Raw genomic sequence first — 17,486 nt, forward strand, 5'->3', positions numbered from 1 at the left:
TAAATGTCGGTAATTATAACTAATATATGTATACTGTTTTATGGTTTAAAAAGCATTTCACTTACATTCATTAGCTTAATCTTTACAAATTCTGAAACAGGGATATAAAAACAAATTAGAAATGCTTACTGTGTGTTAAGAACCATGTCATACATTATCTTAATTCTTGGGTAAAAACTACTAGGTTGGTCTTATTAGTCAACTTTTTACAGATAAGCATACCAAGGTTGAAAAAGATTAAAAAACTTGTTTAAGTCTGCATTGCTGGTAAGTGAAAGAGATGCAATATAAATCAAAGACTGTCTTACTTAGAACTTGGTTTAATGTATCATGATACTAAGGATTCAAAACAGGAAAGAAAAAAATATGGATTTTTAAGTGGCTCAGCAGTAAAGAATCTGCCTGCAATGCAGGAGATACATGAGACATGGGTTCAATCCCTTGGTTGGGAAGATTCCCTTGGAATAGGAAATGGAACCCGCTCCAGAATTCTTGCCTGGAAAATTTCATGGACAGAGGAGACTGGCGGGCTACCAGTCTATGGAGTTGCAAAGAGTCGGACACAACTAAGCACACAACCACATCACGTCATCACATATTATAACACGAATATGTAATAAATTTGAAAAGGAAGTCAGTCCATAGAAATAAATGATTCTTTTTATTATCTTTCAAAGTCATGCAAATACGACAAGGTCTGTGTCTAAGGATATGAGAACTGTTATATAATAATAAATCACTATATAGCTATGGGAGGTAAAAACGTAAAACAACTAAGGTATTCTTCATTCTTCCTAAACTGTCCCTAGTCATTTTCAAAATTATAGGCATGTGTTTTAAATGGTTACACACACACACACACACACACACACACACACATTTAATCCTCACTCTAGCCCTTCTCACTCTACTGAAGAGGAAACTAAAGCACAAATATATTAAATAACTTGCTCAAGTACCAAAGTCAGGAAGTAGCAATGTCAGGAATGCACAACCAGGGAGCAGAAGCTAGTCTCTGATTCTAGCAATTATGCTCCCCTTCTTTCCAACTCTTTGATTCCTTAGCTAACAACATTCAGTTCAATATTTCTATGGATTGTTGTTTTACCCATGATATTACCATTTAATTCACTCAGGAAAATCAACCATGCTGAAAAAAGCTGAAAGCAGTTATCTTAGTATGTTAATGGTGGGAGAATTGCCTCTCATCTGTTCCCTTCAATTTATCCTTTACCTTTCACATAGAAATATTTTCTCAAGTATAAAGGAAATTAAGTCATGCTCTTTCCAACCTGTCATTTGTTCCCATTATCTACAGGATAAAATCCAGCCTCTTAATATGATACATGAATGGATACAATCAGACGTCAGTTTAGCTTTCAAGTCTAATTTCTTACCACATTCCTTTCAAATTTCAATGCAGTTGTCCAAGAACCCCATAACTCTAGTATCCTGTATTCCCTCTGACTTTGCTAAATTCTAGTTTCTTTGTGGAGCCTTCCCTGGACCACCTACTTCCCCTTCCCTGCACAGCAATTTTGTATTCCTACTGCACTTTCCCATAGAACATCTGTCATGCTATGTTATAATTGTTCATTCTCTTATATGTATTCTAGTGGATTATAAATTCTTTAAAGAGAGTCTGCCTTTGAAACCTCAGTCCCTAAATTTATCCATTTATCCATGGATAAATGATTGAATTACTATTGGTACAACTGGTTTAGTAAACTAAAACGATATACAAATACTATAAAAGCATCAATAAGTTTTTTTCTTAAAACAGCAGCTAAATTCATTCTGTTAAATTATGTTTACTTTCTCAGGTATTCAAAATATAATATTTTACTGATAGTCATATAAGCAAAAGTATTCCAGATAACATGAATAGTCTAAGCTTTAAAATAGTTCCAGATACCTCTCCTAAAAATTCACTTTCTTCCTCTCGAACTCGAGCTTGATCCCAAAGGGTAATCTCCAGCATTCGTTCCCGAAATTCTCTTCGGTGGACTGGAGAATAAATGAATGTTTGGTTCCATTTGGGCTCCAAAGTTTTCTTCACTGTTTTAGTTCTTCTCTTGTTTTTGTCACTATGAAGAAAACAAGAATATATGAACTTACATAAACCTTCATTTTAACTTTTTCCCTAAAATGTATTAATTTAAAATTTCGCAGTAAAGAAGTGAAGTTTTCCCATAAATTTGTCATATATTAAAAATATTGTAATCTTCAAAATTACTATTGAAATGTATAAGGCACATCATTATGTAACTTTGATTTAATAACAGACTATTACAATAAATATGAAAATTTTCCATGATAAATAATTAAAAACAGTCTTTCACAAATTCTAAATAAAACCAGACTAAAGAATCTTTAACTCTCATTTTTTTTAACACAGTGCCCTACTAGAAACCTTTAAAATGGAAATCAACCTATTGGCTACATACACTATTACTTTTAATATTTATACATATGCAAATTCTATACACAGTATTTGCAACCAATATACTATTCAGTTAAACTATAGAAATTCTTTGTACAATAAATCTAATAAATTGTTATGTTCATGTCTTTATCTCCATGCAGTTAAGCAATGAGCAATTGTAATTACATATTCTCAAATTATTTTCTTATATATACACACTTGCTCATTTGACATTTATAGGTCTTTATAAACATAGTAAAACTATTTCTGTGTGAGGTAGCCGCTATAGTCTGGGCTGGAAATGCAAGTTGGCCATCCTGATGGACAGAACTTCCAGTTCAGAGGCTTTCGTACTTTTTTCTGCTGCATATTTCTATCAAATTAATGTTTTTGATTATGCATTCCATTATACACACATATATTTATAAATTATATGCATGTATTACTATACTGTTATACTAATATATTGCATTCATTGGTAAATATACAAAAATAGGAATCAAAAATAGATGAAAATAAAAATACAAACATTTCTTTCTGAACTCCAATGAATTGTTTGATACATTCCCTGGGTACATCCATTCTTTTTGGAGATCACTACTCTAGCTTATTAGGGAGGATCAATGGCTGAATAGGAACAAAGAAAATCATCAAGGAAAGCAATGTTAAGCTATCAGAAGAGGCTATTTGAAGTGAGAAGTGCCAATGAACAGAAAGTAGAACTGTATTAACTTCTTCAAATTCTTTCAGCACAGCACACTTCTAAGAGTATTGGGAAACAGGAAGCAGTTTGAACTAAGAAGGGATAGAGTGCCTCTAAATGAGGGAGTCTTTGTGACTCCTCCTAGCTGAAAGCAGAGCTTGCTGTTTAATACAAGGGCTTCCCACGGTGTGAGTGGTAAAGAATCCTCCTGCCAACACAGGGGATGCAAGAGATTTGACTTAATGAATCAAAAGCATGTATTTAATGTGGCCATTTAAAAGCAATGTGTCTTTATTAATTTCTATGGTTTCCCTAGGAAAATAACTTTGGAAACCCATGTAGGAAATCTTATCTCCATTCAAATTTATGAAAAAGAAGTGGCGCTGTAAATTAGAACAACTAAATAATAGAGAAATAATGACAAGGACTATGATTTATGACTGTCACTTCCTCCTTCCAAAACTTTAACAAATATTTATAAAGCATCTACTTTATATTCTATCCATAAAAGAATGAATTATAACACCCTGTCAGAAATAAAAATTCCTTCCACCAACATCAGAAAGAAAATATTTAGATGGAACCTTGCCATCTAATCCAAGAATGGTTTATACTGCTTCCTACGACCTGTGGCTTTTCTTCCAAAAAACAAATAATTCAAACTAAAAGCACAGTCCTTTATTCATGTGTAAAAACTTACGTCAACAGAATAAAAAAGGTTGAGATGATAAAGTAGCTATGTGAGTTAACCAGAGAATTCTGTTTTCCACTACGGATAAAATCCTGACACAACTCTATTAATAAAGTGAGCAACAAACTTGCCTAAATATTCTTCAAATTCCTGATATCTGACAAGAAAACTCAGCTGAGAGATAATCTGAGAAAAAATTTCAAAACTTTCTCAATTTTTTGCTGTTGAGAAAAGATAAAAATTCTATATTGGGGAATACAAAGGAGTCTTTAAAGGAACTTTCTCATCCATCTGAGCTCTGTCTGCTCAGAAAGTGGGGAGAGGCATGAAAAATAAACTAAAACTAAACAATCAACAAAAAAAAACAAATAATCTGAGAGACTTTTATCATCTTCAAAAACAAGCATTTTTCTTCAGAGCTCTGAATAAACAGAAACATGTTGAAGTGAAGTGAAAGTCGTGTCTGACTCTTGCAACCTCACGGACTATGTCCATGGAATTCTCCAGGCCAGAATACTGGAGTGGGTGGCCTTTCCTTTCTTCAGGGGATCTTCCCAACCCAGGGATTGAACCCAGGTCTCCCACATCACAGGCAGATTCTTTACCAGCTGAGCCACAAGGGAAGGTGAAGAATATTGGATTGGGTAGCCTATCCCTTCTCCAGTGGATCTTCCCGACCCAGGAATCGAACCGGGTTCTCCTGCATTGCAGGCGGATTCTTTACCAACTGAGCTATGACTTGTTATGTGCTTGCTTAAAAGCATATGTGGGAATGCACAATTTTCTGCAAGTTTTTATGATGGCAATCTAAGGATGCTTAGACTAGTAAACTCACTGCACTCTTAGAAGCAAAGTAACGTGGCCTCCCTGTGAGATGGTAGATAATATGGCTGTGACATCTGTCATCCAACTGAAGTTTTAAGTTGGATTTACCATTTTAGCTATTGCATATCCTCATCTTCCCTTGCAGTTCAAAGTGTATCCCTCCCCAAAAGACAATCTAAGTTGTTACAGAACAATCTTCTCTAAGTAAACTTTATAAGATAAAATCATACAGCAGACAGTTTCTAATAGTTTAGGAGGCTGTGGCAACCTCACATATTTTCTGAATAATTTGTTTTACTAATTTTTTTTCCAAAATAGGTATCAAAGTGTAAGGCCTTTGTTAACTGCCTACTTGTTATTTTCTTTGTTGAGGCTATTCTTCAGATGATAGTGTGGCATCAATACTGATGACTTTAAGTTAAACCAAATAAGAGAGTGTGCAGAAGTATACAAATATGTTTAAAATCACATCTGTACCTGGCCACTTCCATCCTGAGAAAAATGATCAGACCAGCCCTAGAAACCAGGGATGCAGAACAGCTAGGGAAGGGAAATTAGTGTACTACTTTTTTCCTTTTTCATGATGTTTATTGAATAATTTCTTTCACTTGGCATGTGTTTGAAATTAAGAATGATTAGATGATTTTTGACAAGCTATTTCTCTATCCTGGTTTCTCTATTTAAATCAGGGTAGATTAATAACATGCATACTGATCAGCATGGACACAAAGTAAATGACACTTTAGGAAGCTAAATCTTGGCCCAGTGGTAGAGATTCCTTGATGATATGGGTAATTAAATATAAAGCATGTTCATTAATTTTATAGAATGTAGAGAAATAATATATTCGTAAGAGAAAGTAGAAATTGTAGAGGAACATGATGAATATCCTTTAGTACCATTTCCAGCTTTTTGTCTCTGTAGTTTGTTTAAAATGTATTTGATTTAATGGTGCACAATTCTTAATGAATTTTATAAGTAAAAACATACTTTAAGAAGCAATCCACACAATATAAAATTGATATAGAATAAAATCATCTATATTATAAACATTTGAAATGGGTTTAAAAACAATCTCAAAGTATTTACTGTCACTGTTTTGATTCCTAGGAATCATTATGCCTATGTTAAACTTTATAAGTATCTAACTGGTATGATATTTAAAAATAAATGACACAAAATCAAAACACACCCTGCTATTAACATTTCTCAACTGTTTTCAAGAATATTTACTTTTGTTTCATATCCTTACCTTCTGTCTGGAAGAAAGTAAATTTTAACATAAGGATTCCTTGGCCTTCCATCTTCCCTGGAAGGGAGGTCTTTTGCTCCCAAAATTGTAACTATTAATTGGTGACCAACCTTGTCAAACCACAGTTTTATCTGAAAAGCAAAAATATTTATTTATCAGCTTAACCATTTACTAATATAACAGAATGCTTACATTCCCAACCTTTGGCCCATTCTCTTATCCTGATATTAGCACAGAATATAAACTTCACTTAGTAAATTGCAGTTAACTTAAAAGGATATGCTATAATAACTTCAATGAATGGAGAGTTTAATTCAGATATTTTACTTTGACAAATCTCTTGAAATTTTTATAATCTAATTTGATAGTTTATTAACATGCACATAATTACATTGCTATAATAAGGACTTTATATAGGATTCTTCTCTGTCTACATTTATGCAGGAATCACTGTAGTTCATTTTGGTTCCCCTACAATACTGAGTTCAGAATAAGTGCTCAAAATGAACTGAACAGATAAGTTGCTCATATGGCATTCATGGGAATATTTTCAGCAAATGTTTTATGTTATATCACAGCAAAGATCTTTCAAAGATTATAAGTAACTAGGAATTACTAGAAGACTTGTAAACAGACTGCTTAAATTTGTATTTAAAACTATAATAAATTCATCTTTTAAAGTTTTTTATACATAGTCTCTTTTTCATTTGTGAAGCAAATGTATTCATCCTTAGAATAAAAGGGTATATTTTATAATTCAAGATGAGAAAATTAGAATAATTTGCCTGTGCCATAATGAGGGATTAGATCTTCACATCCAGCTGTTGAATTCATTAGACTTAACGACTGTCACCTCCCACACACAGCTCCCACTCCCACACCTAGCGATGATGACTATGATCCTCATTTCCATTTGGTTCAGAATTTAGCACATCCCTGGCCACTATCTTCAAACTGAAACTGAATTGGAAATTTGGAGCTTGGGGAAAAGTTTTGTTTACATAATATGCATATTTTATTTTCAATGGTTTGATTTTTTCCTTTTAATTTGGATGCACAATGTTTGCAGCAGCTTGGAAGACAAATACATATCTCATGTCAGTCCTTTCCTCTCCGCTCCAAAGCAGACAGTCAGGGCTGGGCCAAGCTCTAGGCTATATACATAAGACCATCCACATAAAAAAAATATACAGATAAATATATATATGATACGTTAGCAGTTCAGTTCCAATTTTAACATGGTGTTCTTGAGTCCCTCACTTCATATCCTAAGAGATGAGAGGCCAAGCAAGAATTTTGAGTCAGAAGACTAAGGGCCCAGAAAAGTATATAAAATTATTTATACACTTTTTTTTGGTTAAATGAAATTAGTCCTCTTATAAGAATAATTATTAGAAATGTTTAAATTTTACAAATGGTAATACTACTCTTTATATTAAGTCCTTATATTTAATGTAGGTATTATTATCTTGAGGCTCTACAACAAAAAGTTTTTTGAATTGACTTGCTAAGTACAGACCCTAGTCAAGTGGTTTTCAAACTGTGGTTCATGAAACTCCTGCCACAGTATTATCTGACTCATCTGTTTAAAAGTTACAAATTCCTGTGGCCCACCTTTCAGCTACAGAACCAGAATGGGGCCCAGAAAATTTGCATTTTAACAAATCCTCAGGTGATTCTCATTTCCATTAAAGCTTGAGAACCACTGCATTAGACTAGGGAAGCAACAACCTGGAAAAAAACATCTGATATTTAAGTTAAAAAAAAAAGAGTTCAGCACCTGAAATTAACTGGAACATTCTAAACTATACTCCAATATAAAATTTTTAGAAATTACTATTAAAAAAAGAAAAAAAAAACAAAGATATAGATGAGAATAGATGGAAAAAAGAGACATTCAGGCAAAAGATATGAGTGGGAAGAAAAAAGTAGGAAATACAAGTGTTTCATACATGAGATGAAACAGATGTCAGAAAGATTCGAAGTTCCTCTAAGTTTGTGACCAAATCACACTAACTTTCTATATTCTTTATTTTCTATAGCAATAAGAGCTATGGCTTTATTTTCCATGAGGTTAAAAATCCTTCTTGGAGCATCATGACATCAATATTAGACACTTCAAAAAAGAAAAAAACTTCTGAAAGGCTACAAAATTGTTTTCCAATAAACAGTGCATTTAAATAACAAAGAAAAATAATAAGTATTGTTAGACTAAGTTCATAATTAATTATTGGAGCAAATTACTGATTTCTGTGAGTACTTTTTTAGGGATTAACTCTAAACCTTTGTTGTCATCTCCACAGGCAGTATTTTTGCTCTTTTAAAATCATTACACCTAAATCTCAAGATATATATTTCAAATGCTTGCTAAATAGTATTATTTTTAGATTTTCTTATGCCATGGAAAACCAAAAATATCATTTATTAATAATATTCATTCCTCACACAAACAGATATTAGGTACTAGCTTTCATATTTTCACATTAATACTTTATAGTTTATTAAATTATACTTTATAAATATATACATATTAAAATAATATAGATATGAAACAGGCACACTTTGCACTGATTTTTTGATGAAAATTATATGTTTTAATAAACTGTCAAACTGGGCATTTGATCAATAGCCCTAATTTTCATTTTATATTATGGGACTTGCATTGAAGTTTTTAATAGATATCCAGCTCACAGTATCAAAACAAAATTATTTTATTTGCTAGATTATTAGTCACATTCCTAAATGTGCTTTTTAAATGAATGGTTTGAATATATCTGTTGATTTCTCAAAATAAAACAAATATATTTCCACAGTTCTAAATATGATATATTTATTTTACATCATTTTCATTAATAAAAATATTGATATCATTTTACTTGCTTTAATACAATTTTCATGTGCCACTTTTAAGTTTCCCAAGCAGACTCTGAGCAGTCTAAGTAAATATTTTACACTAGATAGTGTTAACTAGAACAGCTTCAATTTTTTTAATTTAAATTAGCATTATTGAAAACCGATAATAATAACAACAACAACAAAAAAACCCATGCAGCAAAGCAAGGAAAGCATAATACTACTTTTTTAAAAAACACTATATTAACATTACTTTTCCATATAGGGGTTTCCTAATGAAAAGTGGCAAAGAACTTGTACCCAAGTATTGCAGTAAAAGCAAATGGAATTATAATTACACAATGTAAACAAAATAAACCCAACACATTTTACTTGGATTGTGATTTTGTTCTATCAAAGTCATATAGTTTTCAAAAGTTGAACTTTATATATAATATGCAGAAAATTCATATTTTAGATAAGGTACAAATTTATTTGCCAGTCTCCTCAAGGAGTAATTGCTTGGAAAATGCAAGTGAATGTAGATGTTAAGTGCTATAATGAATGATTTAAAGAGACAGTAACCTTAGTGTAATAAAAATGTCAACAGTATAAAATCAGCTATTTGTGTCAATATTACAGATATAAGTGGAATCTACATTAAATGCCAACCTGAAACTTATGAGTTTTAGTATTCAGTCCATATAAAATCACCAACAAAGATTGTCTCTTTAAATTTTTATTGTATTTTAATCCCCATGCAGAATTTTACAAGCTGGCTCATAAAATGATTTGGAAGTCAATAATATGGTTTGGAGCAACATACCAAATAAAGTTTTCCTACTATGCATTTTCCAAAAACATACAAATAAGGGTTAAAACACAATTTTAGATTCTATCAGGCAGACAAGGCCTTTACCTGAACCCTAGGAACAAAAGGCGTTGTTCTTCTACTAAGGCTTTGGCTCTGGTAAGCAAAATTAAAGAAAAAAGCAATAAAACAAAACCAAAAAGGACAACACGCTGGAACTAAAAGACCAAAAGTAAAAAACACATACAACTATCCCTTAAATCCATTTTTCCATGACAATATATATCTAAATTAAGTACTTCAACATAATGAATAATTTTCCCCAAATTATAAAACAGATTAAGAACCATATAAAATCTGAGAAGTTTTAATGTATCAACATAACAGGAATTAAGACTGAATGTAAAACAATATAATCGGGCTCATATATTCTGAAAGAATGAATGTAAACATAAAATACGAGAGTCAAGATATTTCAGATATCAGCCTTAAACACACTACATAGAAAAAAACATGGTCCAGGAAGAAGTTAGATAAAAATACATTAAAGAATTATTAGTGAAAAGTCATCTATAGAAGTAATTATATAACTTTCCAAAGGAATATGGCTGAAAAAAAGTCTAAAAAATATTAGCCAAGTCAGCTTTATCATTTCTTAAAAGAATAAACACAGAAAGATAAAAGTGTGCTGGAACACACTGGATTAATTCGTTGCTTCATACTTTAAGAATCTACACTAGGAACTAGTATTTAACCATTATTTTCAGACATTTACTATGTACCACCTGAGATAACACTATTTAGAGCTAATCACGCTTATTAATGACAATAATATTTTTCTTTTTATTTATACAATTCTTTATATATTTTCAAGCTTTCAATAACAGTTTATTGCAAGTTTATTGCCTAAAACAACGCTAGAAGTAGTTGATGTTATCTCCAGTATGTAGATGAGGAAACAGAGACATTAAAAAAAAAGCCTAGACAGACTTGTCCAATCTCAAAAAGTAAGACAGTTTTAAAGGTAAATAATAAAGCTCAATTCTGGTTAAAACACTCTTTCAAATTCATAGAGTAAAATCAAATTTCTTTTCTCTTCTAGCTTTTTTTTTTTTTTTTTTTTTCATTTTGAAACAGCTTCCCAAAGATACCACAGCCACTGGGACATTGTGCCTCTATTAAGACGTGCCAACAGTTACAAGAGGAACAAAATCAGATTCAAGTTTCTGGGTTTGGAAATGGATATCAGGGCATTTACTTTTTGTTCTTTCACCAAGATTCCATCCCATCTCTCACATTTTTCATGCATGTCTCTCGTTTAATTAACAGTTGTGAACAGTTAAATGTTTCAGACGTTTCCACTGCTATACGGAAACAGATAATAAGTACTAGGAAGACTGCTGTCCAATGCAGCCATCATCAGACAAAAACCTGATGATAGTTTAAGACATAATCTAAAACCCAAAGGAAAGTGAATCTTTAAAGCAGACTTTCATTCAGCCATTTGAGTCATCTTTATCTCCGAAAACCAAGACAGTCTCAAATCTCAGTTGTCTTCTCTTTCATGAGGAGACATTTCCAAAGGAAGAAAGGAACGTTTAGATATGGAGTATGTTCCTGGTTATCTGTCTGCATAACCTTAAACGGATAATTCTCCAGCCAAAGGGTAAGGGATGTTTGAAATTCACAGAGATTAGCTAGGCATGCTGAAGAAAAGGACTAACAATACACTCAATTTAGAAATATATCTTACTTTTTTTGCCTTCCCAACTGTCCTACCTGTTGTTGACCAAAAATACCAAGGTAATGAAAGATTTTTGCAAGTAAATATTACTTCAAAACTAAAACATTTACTTTCAAAGAAATAGTCCTTTGAAATAAAGTAATCCTTTAAGGTCAACATTTTTCCATCTTCCAAAATGACCTCAAATGAGCAACTCATAGATTTTTTAAATCAACTGTCTAAAATCTATGCCAATTTAAACTTAACCTTTACCCATAAGCTTATACATTAAACTTGGCTATGTAAATGTATTTTGTTTTGTCAGATTATTTTAAATTGAGATGAGATTAAAATAACATGCCATTAACCATTTTAAAGTGTTGATGTATGGCAAAACCAATACAATATTGTAAAGTAATTAGCCTCCAATTAAAATAAATAAATTTAAATTAAAAAAAAATAAATAAAGTGAACGATTCAGTGGCATTTAGAGAATCCACAATGCTGTGCACCGCCACCTTCTTCAGGTTTCAAAACTTTTTCATCACATCAGAAGAGTCATGATTCATCACATTCTGTATCTATCAAGTAATCGCTCACCATTTCCCCATTGCCCCAGTTTCTGGCAACTACTAAGCTGCTTTCTCTCTATATAGATTCTGGATATTTCATCAAAAAATGGTGAAGTATTATGCATGTCATTGCAATTTGTGATTAATACGAATTCATTTATTTTAAGCATGAAATGTCTGATAATGTCTGTAACAATTCAGTTTCATACAAATGAAGAATTTGACTTTGCACACTATGATTTATTTTGCATTTTTAATGTCCCTTCATACTTCATTCTGCACTACCAACTTCAGGACATTCTTCTTACATAATACTTCTAAAATAACAAGGGTGTAACAAAGAAATATAAAAGATGAAAGCTCAAAGAAAAAATTTTCATTTATAGAAAATTTGAAAACAGCTATTGAATTTCTAAGTAGATATAAAGAATACATACCTATTCTTCAGCTACTTAGTCCCTTTAAATGGGCATAAAATGGATATGTACAATATTTACAAGCTCATCACTAAAAATGGAGTCAGAAAAATATTAAAACAAAGTAACTTAGGGAAAAACATTGCAGCTATTAGTTAGCCACAGACTCTGAAGTAAAATAATGATTGTCAATAAGAATTAGTGTGTTCCTAGAGATAAAATTCTGAGTCACTTCTCACTTTTGAAATAGTTAAAGGCTATATCTTAATTAAACACTCTATCAAAAAACTAGTCAAAGGCTGAAATTAATTTTAAAATATTGAGACAATTACAGAAGCAATCCTTCAAACAAGGAAACTGCTAAATTATGGAAGACCACAAATTTAAAAAAGGATCAAAATAAGGGATTTCAGACACTGAAAAGACTAACATACAGTCCAGGTGTCATAAACCTAAGCTCATACAGATTTTCTCACCAAACACATTAATGGCACTTTCATAGTTATGCTTGAGAATAATAGCAAGCTAGCAGTACAAGTCAAGCATGAAGAAATAAATGGAATAATAGTTTTAAATTCATCAACAATAGCCTTGTGTATTAAAGTTTAAACAATGTGTTTTATATATATATATATATATATATATATATATATAAATATATTTGAGAAAATACCAGTCCATGAACAGACATAAATATATTAGGAAGAAAAGCTCACATAATATACAAATTATCTTGTCAGATATTATATTAGCAGACATTAACAATGTCATAATTTTATAAGTGAGTTATGGACCCAGGTAAAATCTCATTGAAAATCAAAAATACCCAAAAGTAGAACAGAAGAATATAGGAAACATAATGTTGACTTATGACTTCCTGGGTGTTTTCCTGAAGGATGATCTGCTGCTGCTGCTAAGTCGCTTCAGTCGTGTCCGACTCTGTGCGACCCCGTAGACGGCAGCCCACCAGGCTCCTGCGTCCATGGGATTTTCCAGGCAAGAGTACTGGAGTGGGTTGCCGTTTCCTTCTCCAATGCATGAAAGTGAAAAGTGGAAGTGAAGTCGCTCAGTCATGTCCGACTCTTAGCGACCCCATGGACTGCAGCCCACCAGGCTCCTGCGTCTATGGGATTCTCCAGGCAAGACTACTGGAGTGGGTTGCCATTTCCGTGGACAAATGTTTTCCCAACCTCTGCATCATTAGAGCAAACCAAAAGTTGTCTCCAGTTGGCAGAAATGGGGTTAAATATAAAGGAAAATACTATATCCAAAAGGGTATCTTGCTTAGTTTTGCTGCATGAATAGAATGAAGGCAAAATTAAGTTTCATGAAGGTAAAATCCTCTGCTGTATTCTCTCAGCTGCTAGTATTATAACTGACAAGGGGATAGATCTTCACATATATTACTTGAATTGATAACTGTAGTTTAATTTGGCAAAAATATGTTGGAGGAAAGTTTTGGCAAAAGATTTCAAGAATCTTAAACTTTTTTTCTTTCACATTGTAATTTTATATCCAGACAAAAATTATCCTGACAAAAGAATTTTGTCCTAACAAAATATGCAAGATTTGTATTCAAGGATTTCCATGGCATCATTATTTAAAATACTATAAATTAGAAACAAGCAAGATATCCTATAATAGCAAATTAAGTTTAAATGGGGTATTAAATAGGAATTAAAATCATTTTAGGATGATTTTTTTTTAATTAAAAGAAAATGTATATGATACATTAAGTAAAAAAAGCAAGTTTTAAAATAGTATACACAGATTTATTATAGTTCTGTTTAAAATTTTATATGTATGTGAATGATTATGCTTTGGTGGCAAGAATATAGGTGATTTTAATTTTTTATTTATCTGTGCTTTCTCGATTTACTAAAAGAAATATATATCATATTTATAAACATTATCTTGCTGGAACACACTTCTTCTAGGTCATAAAAAATGATAAAATGGAACACGTGTTAAATTACAATTATATAGATTTTAAACCATCACTTACAAACACAAGTACTATATACATTTAAGTTTATGTTTTCCCCAAATATTTAACAGTCTTACCTTTCTACCAAATTCACTTTGAACCATGAGGAAAAGTAGTTGAATTTGAAATCTGTCTAAATGCCCACACTATGAACCCTCTGTTCCTAGTTCAATTTCTAATATAAACTTGAGATTTCAAAAGAGGCAGCAACAAAGTGGTACGTACTTATTATGGGAGTCTAACTTTCACTCCCTCATTCTCCAACTGAAGCTAACTAAATACACACACACACACACACACACACACACTCACACACACAGATTTAATATATACTGGCATCATCAGCCACCCAGTGCTTTACTTATACACGAAGCTATCTAAGGGAAGCCATGATTAAAAATTAAAAGCTAACATTTACTAACACTTTCTAAAATGGTGGAAAAAAATACACATACACTTATAACCATAAATGTCAACATCTGTGCTGTCAATGTATGTGAGAGAATAAGTAGAAAGATGCTACTTATTGTGAAAATGGAAAAAACACCACTGTCCTCAAATGAAAAAGTTCACTCTGTTTATGAAAGAGAAAGGAAAAGAAAATAATAAGAAGAAATCCATTTTAGTAAGACATTTACAATCTCCTAATAGTATTTCATATTGTTATTCTCATATTTGTGATCAAAGTAGTCTCAGAACAGATGTGCCTAATGACTTTTACTGTTATTTCTGCTTATATTTCCTGTATCTTCATCTAATTAATGGAAACTCTTAAGAAAAATAAAATACTTCTCCTTCCCCCAGAAAATAAAAGGACAAAATCTGTACCTAATTTAATAAAGCTAGAAATTGCTTTTAAATTAGACCAAGAATAGTTTTGTTTTAACTAGAACAGTAACGATTATCCAAAATTCAATGTCTGAATTTTGAGAATTAAAGAGTTCTTAATACTCATAAAATTTCAGGTTAGTAACTCATCAGAATTAGTATCAATATTAATCTGTTTGTTTCTATAATATAAGTGGATAAATTTTAATATTTTTAAATGGTTTAAAACAGAATGACAACTTTAGAAATTAATAAAATGTGAGGGCCTGAATTTGCAAAGCTCTTCTAATATGGGTATATGAAGGATAACTTAATTTTTAACTTTTATTATAAAATATTCAAATTAGGGGTCACTTAATATGAAATCCACATGATATACTCAGTAATCTATTATATATTTCCCAATTTTCTTAGCTGAGTGAAAATCATGACCTTGAATTTTGGAATAATATTACTTACTGAAAAAGGTTTTAGATAGCATTACAAATTCTAATTCTCACCAAATTCCAGAAAAATGTAGCTCTAATAAAGAAAGTATTCTGTTAGATAATTATAATTGAATTTAAATTAATTAAAATTACTAAGAATGACAAAGTTGATGGTAAAAAGCACAATTATATTCTAAATAGGACTTGGTTCACAAAAAAATGGCATCATCTAGTAAAAATACTACTTGCTATCCCAAAAAGAGAAATTAGTCTAGTGAATACATACTGAAAGTTGTCCAGATAAGAACTGTGGAACATCCCTCAACATGCCAGGACTCATGGGAGATGTAACAGAAATAGAAGGACGATCCATTTTTTGAGATTCGAATGAGCTAGAACCTGAAATGTCAATTATACATAAAGAATAACAACAGTGACTCTTCATTAGTATTTAATAATCTTTACAATATATCTTAAGTTATTTTTAACACCTACAAAATTCCATTATGTAGACCTTTTTCTTAGCCACAATGTTCTAAATATACTTAAAGGGTTTCTTTAAAAGCGTAAGTGCAGCTTAGGGATTCTTGAAAGACCAAGGGTGAACCATTTTCTGTGCCAATTATAGTAGAGACAGACCTCAGAACCTAGTTACTTCATCTGTTCTGTGTTCTAAACTCATATCTTACAATAATATACTATGGGCTTCCCTAGTGGCTCAGACAGTAAAGCGTCTGTCTGCAATGCAGGAGACCTGGGTTCAACCCCTGGGTTGGGAAGATCCCCTGGAGAAGGAAATGGCAGCCCACTTCAGTATTCTTGCCTGGAAAATCCCATGGACCTGGAGCCTGGTAGGCTACCGTCCATGGGGTCGCAAAGAGTCAGACACGACTGAGCGATATTATACAATAATATACTAGGAAATTTTAAAAATAGAAACTTAAGAAGGAAAAACCCAAGCCAAAACCTAAATCAATAAAGCAACTCAAACATGGTCTAAACTTGTAATGCTAAAAACGTAATTACTAGAATGTTAACTGTGAAAAGTTTTCAGCAGTGGTTTCTAACCATATCTGGAAGAATATAATAAATTATATAGGTAAAAAGAAAGTGAGGAGCTATGAGAAAAAGATATAGGAGATCAGGAAAAGCAGAACTTCAATACCTAGAAGTTACATGTATGAATGTATTTGTATGGAAAGGAATGAACAAATTGCAAAGTGAATAAAATGGGGCTAATGAGATACTAACAGAATTAAATGCCTGGAATTCTGGGCTGCAAAATTTGGCACTAATAAAATATCCATGCTAAATTTTTATGAGTTAGGTAATAAAAACTGCATTTGAGGACGATGTCTTTACCATTCATTTAAAGTGTCTGAATTGAGCGAGATGAAAAATAGTTAAGAATAAGTGGAATTCAACAAAATATAAAAGAATAGGAATGATTGGAAAATGGACTGAAAAGAAAGAATTGAGGCAATGTCACAAAATTAGAAAATGAGGACTCATTAATTAGATATGCCAGATTAAGGAAAAGGGGGGGACATTAAGATTTCAAGAGTTATAACCAGATATGGTGCCCTATGTCTTGTTCTCTGCACAGGACAGAGCAGATATTCCCTGGATGCAGAACTCTGGAGAAGTTCTGTGTGTAAAGGAATGGTTGGAGAAGTTAATTTGGAACCTGTCACAGTGACCCTGTGACACCACAAAGACATCCAAGGGGAAATGTAAAGCAGGTAACAGACATGCAGATGGGACCAAATGTTGAGTAGATATTAGTGTTAGAAATTAAAATGCAAACTGTCACTCTAATTGGGGTCCTAAGTGGATAGTATTCACTTCCAGAGAGAATATAGTGTAAAATGAAGGGGGAAACGGTAAGCCTTGGGATCAGAAGTAATGGTGATACCTTCATAGCATTTAGAAGTGGAAAGAATACTGCCTTTATATTAAGAAATAAGCTAAGCTTCAAGTAACAGGAAGACAG

The 17,486-nt window shown here is 32.0% G+C and overlaps 1 protein-coding gene across 6 annotated transcripts in view; it reads right to left on the bottom strand.

Moving 5' to 3' along the window:
- Positions 1 to 17,486, bottom strand: part of RIMS2 (regulating synaptic membrane exocytosis 2) — a 611,677-nt gene that overhangs the window by 274,397 nt on the left and 319,794 nt on the right. For all 6 annotated transcript variants that reach the window (XM_055546480.1, XM_055546481.1, XM_055546482.1 and 3 more), the window contains 3 exons: positions 15,780 to 15,892; positions 5,897 to 6,027; positions 1,916 to 2,087 (listed from right to left, as the gene is read on the bottom strand). In XM_055546480.1, the coding sequence (XP_055402455.1) occupies positions 1,916 to 2,087; positions 5,897 to 6,027; positions 15,780 to 15,892 (416 nt within the window). The remainder of the gene's footprint in view (positions 1 to 1,915; positions 2,088 to 5,896; positions 6,028 to 15,779; positions 15,893 to 17,486) is intronic.

The sequence above is a fragment of the Bubalus kerabau genome, chromosome 14 (genome assembly GCF_029407905.1).
Source record: "Bubalus kerabau isolate K-KA32 ecotype Philippines breed swamp buffalo chromosome 14, PCC_UOA_SB_1v2, whole genome shotgun sequence".
In the NCBI taxonomy this organism is placed as follows: Eukaryota; Metazoa; Chordata; class Mammalia; order Artiodactyla; family Bovidae; genus Bubalus; species Bubalus kerabau.